A 12,759-nucleotide genomic window follows, 5' to 3' on the forward strand; every position below is an offset into this window, starting at 1 on the left:
GTTGCAGTTCTGCACCAAATTAAACTAAAATATTCTAATGTAACAGTATGATACAGTTAATTTTCTCCTCAGTGTTGAGCAAATGAAAAGTTTAAAATCAGACTGGCACAAGGAGGAACACAAATCAGATCCTTTCAGAGAAGTAGTTACTTATTTCCTCCTTAATCATTTAATTTATTACAATCATGTATGTTAGTTTACTCCCTGCATCCCTAATTATGCCCCTTCCTAATGTCTCTATTGTCCTACAGCCTCCTGTCCTTGTTTGTCATGGGTAGTGTGTGGCTATGTGTGTGTTGGGGTGGGGGGTGGGGTGGAGGGGTCTGGTCGGGGTAAACAGAGACAAAGTGATTATAACCCTTCCTTCAGGGTGAACATTTTAAACAAACACCTATAGAAGGAACCGTGGATTGACTTATTCCGCCTCCCCGCCCATGCTGGGGGAGTGTCCTCCCTCCTCCTGCATAAAACCCAACACACCGGCCAGTCGCTCAGCATGCAGAGAGAGACGCGGAGGTAGTCAGTCAGTCAGTCAGCCAGCCAGCCAGCCAGTCAGTCAGTCAGTCAGACAGAGAGAGAGAGAGAGGAGGCTGGCAGTATCCCAGACTGTGAGAAAGTAAAGCGCTTGTTTTTGGATTTTACAGACTGTCACAAACTATCTGCGCTCTAGCATGAGTTCTGCAGCGTCCCTGGATTAATCCGACGCAAGTTGGCTCGCACTTTCTCGAGCACGAATCGCGCACAGAAAACGACGATGGAGAGGAGCATCCCGGGATGGTGCTTGCTGTTAACCCTCGTCTTGCACGGAACGCACTGCATGGCGGCCAAGGAGCTCCAGTGCCAGGAGATCTCCGTGCCCCTGTGCAAAGGCATCGGCTACAACCACACCTACATGCCCAACCAGTTCAACCACGACACGCAGGACGAAGCCGGCCTGGAGGTGCACCAGTTCTGGCCGCTGGTGGAGATAAAGTGCTCCCCGGACTTGCGCTTCTTCCTCTGCAGCATGTACACACCGATCTGCCTGGAGGACTACAAGAAGCCGCTGCCGCCGTGCAGGAGCGTGTGTGAGCGGGCGAAAGCTGGATGCGCTCCGCTCATGAGGCAGTACGGCTTCCCGTGGCCGGACCGGATGAGGTGCGACCTGCTGCCCGAGCAGGGCAACCAGGACACGCTGTGCATGGACTACAACCGGAGCCAGACCACGACCGCCTCTCCTGTGGTGGCGAAGCCGACCAACCGGCCCCTGAAGCCGTTCAACAACAGAAAAAAGAGCGGCTACGGTCGCGGCATCCCCGGGAAACACAAACCAGCAGCTTCCCCGTGTGAGCCGGGGTGTTTCTGCCGTGCGCCCATGGTGCCGGTGACCAGCGACAGCCACCCGCTGCACAACCGCGTCAAGACGGGACAGATCCTGAACTGCGCCATGCCGTGCCACAACCCGTACTTTACCCAGGAAGAGAGGACTTTTACCGCCTTCTGGATCGGCCTGTGGTCCGTCCTGTGTTTCATCTCCACTTTCGCAACTGTGGCGACTTTTCTAATCGACATGGAGAGGTTTAAGTACCCGGAGCGCCCCATCATATTCCTCTCCGCCTGCTACATGTTCGTGTCAGTGGGATACATCGTCAGGCTGATCGCCGGACATGAGGAAGTGGCCTGCAACAGAGAAAACGGCGCTGAACACATCCATTATGAAACCACAGGTCCTGCGCTCTGCACCATTGTTTTCCTGCTCATCTATTTCTTCGGCATGGCCAGCTCGATCTGGTGGGTGATACTGTCCCTCACCTGGTTTCTCGCCGCAGGTATGAAGTGGGGGAACGAAGCTATAGCCAGTTACGCACAGTATTTTCATTTGGCCGCCTGGCTCATCCCCAGCATGAAGTCAATAGCAGTTTTGGCTCTGAGCTCTGTGGACGGGGACTCTGTGGCTGGGATTTGCTACGTAGGCAACCAGAACCTGGATAACCTGCGGGGTTTCGTGCTGGCACCGCTGGTTATCTACCTGTTCATCGGCACCATGTTTCTGCTGGCTGGTTTCGTGTCGCTGTTCAGGATCAGGAGTGTAATCAAGCAAGGGGGGACTAAGACTGACAAACTGGAGAGGCTGATGATCCGGATAGGAGTTTTCACAGTTTTGTACACAGTCCCTGCCACTGTCATAGTGGCGTGTTACTTTTACGAGCAGCACAACCGACAGACTTGGGAAATTACGCACAACTGTACGTGCCAGACTGACCCCAGCAGGCAGAGGCCGGACTACGCCGTGTTCATGCTGAAATACTTTATGTGCCTCCTGGTGGGCATCACGTCAGGAGCCTGGATCTGGTCCGGGAAAACACTGGACTCCTGGAGAACTTTTTGCACACGGTGCTGCTGGGGGAGCAAAGCCTCAGCGGGCTCCATGTACAGTGACGTGAGCACGGGGCTGACCTGGAGGTCCGGGACGGCCAGCTCCGTCTCCTGCCCCAAACAGATGCCACTGTCCCGGGTTTGATCGTGGGGATGTCCGCTCAAATGCGTCTTAGATGTCATTTGGCCCTACAGACTAAAGCCAGCGCGTATCAGCTCTTTTGGGTACACAGTGGTGTAAAGACTGTTTCAAATGATTTTATGTGATAAATTATTCAGTGAGTCACCAGACTGCCGGGTTTGATGAATCTCTGGTCAGGAGCACTCCCCTAATGTGAACTATTTGTTGGATTTGTGGCCATTGCGCTTGTAAAAGTTCTAAGAATCAGTTTGGAAAGTGCTCCTTCCTCGCCTTATCCAAATGACGTCCTTAGGCTGGAATACAGACTGGGGGGTGTTGGGCAGGGGAGGATGGTGACTAATTGTGTTGGGATTGTCCATCAGCGTGTTTTAATTAGCACATTAATGAACGTCTAATGGCTTCTCTTTAAATAATGAGACCCCTCTGCAGCAGAACAATGTACCTGGCACTAAGAATGCAGAGTCTTATCTGGGCTTAATTGAATGCATACAGCTGACAAGATCCCTTTTGTCGATAGGTTACATGGTACAGCTGAAGCTCTTCTCCTCCTTACTGTAAAGAACCGCTGTGTCTTAAACACCAGATTCACAATGAGACTTGCTCTGCTTGAAACGAGGCCGTTTTGTCTCCAGGATGGATTTACACGTTCATTAATCAATGCCTTAATACTGTCTCATACGGGTTTGCATCAGCGCGTAAAGTGTATTTATATAATTATTCGTGTACATATATTGTACATTTGTATATGAAATTTTACGAGATTGTAAATATGTATAATTCAACTTTGATAGAAGATTTTATTTTGAGAATAAAACAACTTTTATTGAAATTTTTTTTACTCGTGCGTCTTGGTCATTCTCGTTAAAACACTGAAAACTATCTCTAAAGTAGTTGTTGTTGTTGTTGTTGTTGTTGTTGTTGTTGTTGTTGTTGTTGTAATGCATGTAAACAGTGTAGACTCATCAGACTTCGGTCTATATCTGAGTTATGGTAGCAAGAGACTCATATATTTAGTTACAAGTTGTAACTTGTTCTTGGGGGGGCACATGGGATGAGTGAGCTCTAATGGTGTTGCAGATTCACCTGCTGTGAGACGCAGGGGACAACATCGGCGGGGCACTAGGGGCACTACAGGTGGTCTCCTCAGTTTTAATGCCCCCTGCGCTGTCTTAACGCTTGACTTCTGTCCTCTCTTAAACCCTGATCCGAGCTAAATATATGACATTTAGCCTTTTCCTATTTTTCAAGTTTAAAAACAAATGAAATTCACATCCTTTCAAATGTGTTTTTTTTTTAATCTCCTTCCTTTTGAAGCAGGTAGTTTTTATGATTATTCATCCTGTTTAGGGCCGACAGCTTGGAAAGGCCACCAAAGTCAAGATAATAATCAGCAAAATTCATCTGACCAGTTGTAGCAGCAAACATTTGTTTTGTCTTATTTTGCTATAAATGCTTGTAACTGGCTCTTAAGCGGACACATCAGGTTACTCTTAATGTGATGGATTCTTTACAATGTAAAATGCCTGAGGCTCATCATTAAGGGATCAGCGAGGATGGACAGACCTGTACCTGCAGGCTGACACCCTCTGTGTCGTGGGTAAAGTTACCGCCGTGCAGTGTGTGGCCTGTTTATAGTGAGACAGTACTGGACTTTTTAACTCTTTAATCATCTACAGACTGTAGTTCAGGAAAGGGTTGTGCGTAATGGCTGTGAGGGCGCATAACATTTTTTTTTCTCTAGAGTGAGAAAATAGGCTTCCGTTTTTGTTTTGTTTTTTTTTTAACCAGGCGTAATGTATACGTCATATATAAACTCAGATGACATGATCTGTGCACATAACAAAACCTGATGTGCGCCTCTGGAACTCCGGAGAAAATTCTGAATACCAATGCAGCGAACAAAGTGGGATAGTTGCATTATGCTGCCACCTGGTGGCTAAAAGGACGAACTGACGGCCATCACTGGTGCATAAAGCATAAAGCATAAAGCAAAGGCGAATTCAACTAAATACAAACTGAAGTTTGTTGATAAGGCTATAGCATTAAGTCTAAAATCAATCAGTTTACACTACCCAGGTTTCAGATGTCACTTTTTGCTGATGCAGATTTATGTTCTGAACCTTGAAATGTTGAAAAAATGAACATGTGAAGTTTTTTAATAGCTTTTTTTCCTAATGTCAGTAAAGTTATCATCTTATAACCCCCTTGATTCAGCATCAAACAATGAAACAAGTAAGAAAATAATAGAATAGAATAGAATAGAATAGAATAGAATAGAATAGGAATACTTTATCATGGCACTCACTGCTCTTCAAATGGTGCGTAGGAAAAAAAATAAAGCAACATCAAAAGACATAAGACAGATCATTTCTAAAAAATAAGATAAAATTTTTTTTTTTTTACAAAAATGTATGACTGTTGAATGTATTATATTAGACATTAAAAAATAATATTGTTAAATATGGTATTGCACATGAGTAAATGGCATGTGAGATGAATAGCAGTTGATTTGTTGATTACTGCAGTATCAGTTTCTGACTTTGACACTAAATGACCTTTTTAGAATCATCAGTTTCTTGCTGTGCAGAGCCAATTAATTGCAATGGAATTCAAGATACTGCAGTAAACAAATCAGTTACTTCCTACAGAGGCCTAATTGTGACATTTTCAACATATGTCAAATCTGTAAATAATTACATCCATCAAATGAAGAGACAGCAATGAGAACAAATCACTCTGCCACTGCTTATTAACCGTGAGACAAGTTTGCTTCCTCTTCCAGCAGTTTGTGTTGTGGCAGGGGGTTGGGCATGCTCCCTCAAGCCCCAAAGCAAAAAATCAACAGAGGAAATGGGTTGAGAGGTTGTGCCCCATCCATCTCCTTCTAACATAAACATGGGTCTGACATGCCGGTTCAGGAAGCGCTCATCACAGAGAGATGCTATTGGTGAAATCCAGGGAAATCAGCTCCTCTTCATTTGCTCCAATTAGGATGTTTATGAATGCAGTCTTTGTGTAATGGTCTACTTAGCTGTCTGACTCTGATTGGTTTGGAATAAATCATATTAAGATGTCTGAATGGCTTACACGGGTTGTTAAAGGTCACATAGAAATAGGGGCCTATAATTTCAGAATGTATACAAAGCTGGGTGGGAAGCATTTTGCTTTCAATAACAGCTATTGTTATGTCATGGCTGATTTACAATGCTGTCTAAACCAAACATTTCTTCTGTGCCCGACTGACAGGTCTCATGATGGACAGACAACCTCACTGCTTTCAGCCCAAATGCATGCTGGGATCAACCACGACATGACAATAAAGAGAAGTGGATAAAGAAAATGAATGAATCACTTAAGTATTCAAAGTCGTCACACAAAGTAATATTATTTTAGACTTGCTACAACTGCATATTATTACAGGTTAAATATTCGCATATTAGCATGCTAACTATAAGAATAGAAACTGTAAAAATACTAGCTTAGCATGCATATTAGTTAGCATGGTGATAGGTTTTTGGTCTGTGTAGTTTTTGAGGTTGCTTGATTCAAACTAAAGATAATTTTGACCTGCTGGAGGTGTCAAAGCAAAAGACAGGAGATAAAGTCAAAAAGAGTCACAAGGTTTATTCTGTCTGTACATTTAAACAAAAAACAATGAAGACGATCATTCATCTCACATGCTTGTGTGTAAAGTTATGCAGGGTGAGGGGGTGTAGAGGTGAAAGGTTAAAGGTCATGTTTGTCATTTCTGGCATTCTCTGCAGGGGCAAACAGAGCAGCCCAAGAAACGTCTTCCCAATCGGAAGTCCTAATACACAGCAGGGACCTTGATCCAGTATAATTATGAGTTGTGTGTTCCTCTGGTCACAGATTCCATCTTACCAACTTTACACATGAAGATCAGTTTATGTGTCACATGGAGTTTCACTCACGTTGTGAAAACAGTTGGATAATGTCTCTTGTGGCCATTGAAGGAGTTCTCTAAAGTCTGAAAAAAAACTTGTTTGAAAGATGTGGGCGTTTGACAGGGAGGAAAGATAAAGGACAGAAAGATGCTACTGAGTTTCATTTTACTAAGTGTTGGAGTCATTGTTTTTAGGGCCTCACTCAGACTAGGCAGGTATATCTGCCTGTTGTGCTTCAGTTTCGACAGATATATCCTAATCTGGCTCTTCCAAATCCCCCAGCTTTAAATGCTATTGGTTGAAGTAGCCCTTGCCCAAATAGGAGAAACAGAGTTTCTGATTTTCAATCTACTATATGTGGGTTTATAATTGTATCAAGGTTGTAATATTAATTTAATTGATGTTTTAAAATGGCATGGACAAGACTTTTAGCTTTCTCTGAAGACAGATTTCAACCCAAGCAGCCTTCCAGCAGCTTCAAATAATGATCATAGTGGTTGGTATTTGAAGGTATATTCAAGAGCACCCACACTCCTTAAATGAACTAATCTGCAGACAAGACAGCAAAGCAAAGACAAGACCTAGAAGCCATTCAGCCTTCTTTATACCATCACTCTGCTCCTCCTCTCTCTTACGACCTCTCTGTCATTTAACATCAAAGGAAGATGGAATGGATTTTGTTTTCCGAGCTGTAGCCACCAGGGACAACCATACCCGGACCACCTCAGAGGTGAAGGAGATGCAGGGTAATCAATATTTTTGATGCTTCTGACATCTTCTCTGATGTGCTGCAGTGGTCATCATGAGTGTTCCCTCTTACTTCTCAATCTCCTCTGTCTGTCACCCATGAGATCGGAGTGTGTTATTTCACCTCAGGCTCAGGTTGATGCATTAACTTCAGCTGAGGAGGAAATCAATGGGGAACGAAGGCAGAGACTCCTAATAAACCACTCTGTGCTGAAATGTGAGCACAGCTGTTCAACACAGGGTGCACATGTGAGGCATTTTCTCTATAGCAGGTAAAGACATTTTTGAAGAAAATTCACACACCTGACAGAACTTTGTAAATGATAATCAGCTGTTTAAAGAAATCTCTTCATCCAAGCCACATCTCTGATAAATGCTGTGTGGATTTTAGTAGCTATATGGGTAATATTTCACAATCTGCTGTGAGCTAACAACAGGATATACCTGACACATGCACATGGGCATCAGTGTAAGTACAGTATGTACAGCTGAATCTTTGTACCAATGGCTTGTTTGTTTGTTTTTTCTCCTTCCTCTGGTACTTTTGTTTTTATACCTTTGTAATGACTCCTGTCTGGTGATGGGTTGGGATGACTGGCCTTAAGGAATCACTTTTACATTTATTTTATTTTATTTTCATTATTTATTCTTTGATGTTTTACCCCTGTGTTTTCCCTTGTAGACTTCTCTGTATTTTGGAATATTCAACAAATACATTGTTCAAAAAAATGTTGGAAGATTCAAAAGTGCTTTAAATCCCTTCAGTTTCAGAAACTATTGTATGATAAATATTAGATAATGCTAAAACCTTTAGCAATAACTCATCTTTAAATGTCCTATTATAGCCCATTTTAAAGAACCATAGTCACATTTTGGGGATAAATGAGGGGTTTTTTTTGTTTTGTTTTTTTTTTGTTAAACAGTGTATATCAGATATTGAATAATATTTTGTTTTAGGCTAGAAAATACATTGAAAGTTCATCAATGATATCATCACATCATTATTCATTCATTGTACAATTTTGTATCTTTAAAGAAGAAGGCTTTAATCTGCATGATGTTTTACTTTTTAGCAAATTATTTATGGTACTGCTGCTTTCCATAATTATCATTAGCTTTAATTCTTTTATTCACTTATTTGAAAAACTATCAAAAGCTAACAAATTCCACCAGAATATTTTCATCCTGTAAATGCTCCTGTGACTTGTGATTCCTGTGTACTGTATTACTCAACATTGACCACTAGATGGCAGTGAAAGCTGCATTATTCTCAAGTTATATGAGTGGTATGTGTGAACATTTGAAAGATTTCTTGACAAAACTGTGTCTCATTCAGGAAAGCACCACAGTATTCCACCATGAGGGAATGTGGTTAGACTTTGTGTACTTTTGGTGTCAGGCTGGTCATGGTTTGTGTTAAACCTCTTTGTTAGGACTCTTACTGTTTAAATATGGCAGTGGCCCCATGCACACAAAACTAAATGGTTTTCAACCCATATCCAGCTCCTTTGGGATGAATTGTAACACCAACAGTGAGCTAGACCCTACCTCACTAATGGTCCTGTGGGAGAAAATCCCTGCAGCCAAGTTTATAAGTCTTGTGAACAGTTACAGTAAGTGTTATAGCAGCAGACCAAAGCCAATAGTTGTGGGATGAGATGTTCCACTATCACATATGGTTGTAATGTTCAGGTGTCCGCATACTTTTGGCCATGTAGTGTCCCTTCAGTGCACTTGAGACACTTTTAGACATGTGGCAATAAAAAGCCTATATATATATATATATATATATATATATATAACCTGTGATTTAAAGGGCTGGTGCAAGCAAGACGATCTACATGATTTTATAAGTTGCACAACAATATCTAAGATCATGACAGACACGGTGGCTGGGGTTTTGCCAAAGACAAATTGCTAATAAAATATTTTCTGTGTGTGTGTGTGTGTGTTTTGTATGTGAGTGTGGAGGGTGAAGCTGTGGGAGGGTCAGCCACAACAGACACATGCTGTCACTTCATGTAAATATGTGTAGGGTCACCAAGTTTGCTTGTCCAACCCCTTGACCTCCACCAGTGATAGAACAGTCCTTTCTCTGAGCACCCGACCCATGCTAATGTTTCTGCACGTCTTAGCTGCCCCAAATACCACAGCAGAAGAATGGAAAGGGTATGAGGCATGTGTTAGGGTCATGGCTACACTGACGGGTAATGTGACTCAGGGGTTGTCCTGTTGCATTCATAGTCATGGTTTTGACCTGACAGGAGTCTCAGTGACTAACTGAATTAAAAAAAAAAAAAAAAATTCCAATAATTGCAGGATAAGGATTAAAATACTCAATGAAACAACTAACCCAATCAGTAGCTTATTATTGGCAGAAAACCAGTCAATATTGAAAGTAGAGAAAATGCTAAAGGAACCAAAACACAGTGATGGAAAGAACTCCAAAAAGAGGACAGCTAATACAAAAATATCATTTTCATCCATGGAGAAAATTACACATATTAAATTCTTTGCTTTGCTTCCCTTTCCTGTTCCAAGTTTTTGAACCTTCACACACGGGACACTTTTTGACAAAAAAATGTCCTGAGTGCAAGATATTATCAACCATAAAGTCAAATGTGACTGTGATTATACATTACTTTCTGTATCATGTAGGTCAAACTTTGCCTGCGTCTTGAGTTGATGTTGAATAATGGTGACGAGAAGGTTGAAGGTCTTAAGTCATCCGAACAGGCTTGGTTTAAGTCAGGTCATGGCTGGGTTTGTCGAGTGGTCATGTGAGATGTCAGAGGTCAGGTCAGTGTGTCTGTTGTGAATGCCAGCACTCAGAAATCCAGACAACAGCTGTGCACTGTTAAGTACTGCTTCATCAAGGTCAGGGACTAATTTTCTCACAACAAAGCAGAAACAGGTTAGAGAATTAAAGCAAACACGTCTTGCACTGTGTTCACCAGTGTGAACCGGATTGAAGTTGCATACCGAACAAGATATATCTGATCAATGAACAAATTTTAATATTACTCATTTAAAAACAGTATTTCGTAAGCATGCATCAGGGAAAAACCACACAGCATGAAACCAAGCCTGTCCAAAAAAATTCTGAGATTCAGACAAGGTGGCTAATTTTTAGAAATTTTGTTAAATGTGTGTAAAGTTTGGCCACTTGGGAGCAGTGGAGCAAGCTGAAAACACAATATTAGACTCATTATCTTCGAGAGCTGCTATAGCAAATATATTAGCAAACCATTACCTATGTGTCAGGTAGCTAGGTAGTTAAGGTTTTTTTCTGTCCACCAGATGAATCTAAGTTCAATATTCACTTTACTTTTCAGGTCTGTTTTGGACTTCACCAACTCCTGAACTCCTCCAAAATGATTGTCTCTTTAGCTTGCTAAAACCAGATGTTTAGCTTGCTAGCTTACTAGATGTTGCTAATTTTGTCTGGCTGCCATTTGGTACTTGGATGGTAGTGTGCAGTTGCTTTATGAGAGGTTACTTTTCTGAAAACAGCTTGGTTAATGAGAGCAGAAATTTGTAAAACCAAAACAATGAGCTAAAAGAGTCTAAAAGACTTTTGTTTGTAGGTATGTCATTATTAGCAACACTTTTCACATTATACACAGTCATTTATAGTTGAATATTCATTAGTGCAGCTTTACAGTCTGTAACAAACCTTCCTTTACAGTATATGCTTGAAATAATAGTTAAATCAAATATCTGGCAGTTTTTGTACAATAGCGGCCAATCACACCCATGCCCTCTTGTCCTGAGATTCAGTGTTGTCAGCCTGTTGGCTTGAGTTTGCTCCAACTGGGGTGCACTGGCCCAGCTTTTTGACACCAATGGGTGTTGGTATTCTGGAGTTCTGTGGTGGTCCCCTGTCTGGACGAGGGGATTGTGGAGGTCTCAGATGGCTGTGGAGGACAAAATGAGTTGGCACTGGAGTACTCATGGGAGTAGGTAAGCCAGACGTGTCCACCTTAGGGTCTTTGATTTCTGGGCTCTTCTCATTGGCAGATATACTAGTTTTAAGGGCACCGTTCACTTTTGTGTTGAGCTCATCATTATTTGGCACAACACCAGCAGCATGTTGATGTGTTGAGCCTCCACCTGGGCTGACTTTTCTGGTTAAAGGAACATCGCTGTCTTCGGTCACAGTTGTGGTTGTAAACATACTACTTTGCTCTCCTTTACTCATCTCCTCTATCAGCATCTCCCTATTACTCCTCCATCTCACCATCGCCTTCATGGAGCTCACCAGGTCAACCAAACTCAGCAGGATGGACAGGGAGGCAACACCCAGCATGAAGTTGAGCATTAAGGCCTTTTCAGTAGGTCTGGAGATGTAGCACTCAACCCCAGATGTACAGGGAGCCTCGTAGCAGAGGAAGCTCTTTGGAACAGACAAACCAAAGAGGAAAAACTGTCCTGCACCGAAAACCACCTCTAGAAGGATCCGTAGAATTACAGCAAGGACATAAGCGCAGTAGAAGCGTGGTGTTCCCCATTCTCGTGGGAGGTCATGAAGTGGAGCCTTATGCAAGGACTGTTCTCTTGAGGAGCTCAAGTTCTCCAGAGTGAAAGGTGAACCTCCTTGACTCCTGTCGAAGTGGAGAGCTCCCGTCCACTCCACATGGGAGAACAGTTTATGCACGATGTAGGTTGCGAACAGTGCATGCGGGAGGCAGAGAAGAATAAGGTGGAAGAGCCAGAGACGGAGGACGGATACAGGAGCAAATACATCAAAACACACATTAGAGCAGCCAGGTTGGATGGTGTTACAGATAAATCTCTCCTGCTCGTCACTAAAGAGCGGGAAACCAGCCAGCAGGATTACCAGCAGACGCAAAACCAGCATCAGCATCCACCAGGTTTTGCCTGCAATGGGGAAGAGATGAAGTAACCATATAATGACTACAAGTCAATGATTCTGTCTTGTAGTGTATTTTTGGCACCCGGTTATAGGCTAAATGTATAAATACAAGTACATATGGATACAGTGTCATAAAGCTAAATATAACACAATTGACAAACAAAACTATAATTTATTATCTTTATGGTTATTAAAAGAAAAGGACAGTAAAAAGGGTAAAATGACATTTATGCTGATGACCACATGAATTACATGGAAACAGACTTTTAAATTTAATACACAAATTTGAAAAATGCTAACAACCAATTAGAAAATGAGCTGTGATAATATATCACACACAATTAAGCACATGAATACTGCCAAAACTACATCAGGGTGTCTGACTGTAACTTACAAAAGAAAGACTTTGGAATAACCCTAACCCGAACTCACCCATAAAGGACACATTATGACTGATAGTGATGAAGAGTAGATCTCTTGCCCCCGTCATCCTCATTGTTCAGCAACCCTGATCCCACAGGAAAATAACTTCAAACTCTTCCAAACCTAAATGGATTTGCTCTTGTAGCTAGGGGGTGGGTTGTTGTCCTCTTCAATACTGGTCCAAAGCTACAGTGCCAACCCTCACAGCTTGCCACTAAATGCAGTCACCTCTAATGCTGCATTACTGCCTCTCACTCTTGTCTGCAGAGGCCAGGACCTGTGCAGTGAGCTATTCTTACCAGGCTGCCATC

The 12,759-nt window shown here is 42.4% G+C and overlaps 2 protein-coding genes across 2 annotated transcripts; one reads left to right on the forward strand and one right to left on the reverse strand.

The window, feature by feature from the left end:
- The first annotated feature begins 480 nt into the window (after positions 1-480).
- Positions 481-3,326, forward strand: LOC139629311 (frizzled-8-like). Its single transcript, XM_071491858.1, has one exon. It carries the CDS (start codon positions 755-757, stop codon positions 2,498-2,500), a length of 1,746 nt encoding a protein of 581 aa, XP_071347959.1. The 5' UTR covers positions 481-754; the 3' UTR covers positions 2,501-3,326.
- A 7,432-nt stretch (positions 3,327-10,758) lies between these two features.
- Positions 10,759-12,669, reverse strand: LOC139629138 (gap junction delta-4 protein-like). The gene is made up of 2 exons (XM_071491570.1): positions 12,458-12,669; positions 10,759-12,030 (listed from the first exon to the last, which is right to left on the reverse strand). The coding sequence occupies exons 1-2, from the start codon at positions 12,519-12,521 to the stop codon at positions 10,898-10,900; spliced, it is 1,197 nt and encodes a 398-aa protein (XP_071347671.1). The 5' UTR covers positions 12,522-12,669; the 3' UTR covers positions 10,759-10,897.
- Positions 12,670-12,759: the final 90 nt, after the last annotated feature.

Source organism: Trachinotus anak, unplaced genomic scaffold, assembly GCF_046630095.1.
Source record: "Trachinotus anak isolate AG129_WGS33_773 ecotype Australia unplaced genomic scaffold, CSIRO_AGI_Tana_v1 ptg000012l, whole genome shotgun sequence".
NCBI lineage: Eukaryota > Metazoa > Chordata > Actinopteri > Carangiformes > Carangidae > Trachinotus > Trachinotus anak.

What these genes read in the sequence shown, in the direction of transcription:
- LOC139629138 (XM_071491570.1), bottom strand. Translation starts at nt 12,521, where the DNA reads ATGAGGATGACGGGGGCAAGAGATCTACTCTTCATCACTATCAGTCAT. An exon ending in TCATAATGTGTCCTTTATGG is followed by an intron (nt 12,031 to 12,457) that starts GTGAGTTCGGGT and finishes TCCCCATTGCAG; the next exon opens with GCAAAACCTGGTGGATGCTG.
- LOC139629311 (XM_071491858.1), top strand. Translation starts at nt 755, where the DNA reads ATGGAGAGGAGCATCCCGGGATGGTGCTTGCTGTTAACCCTCGTCTTG.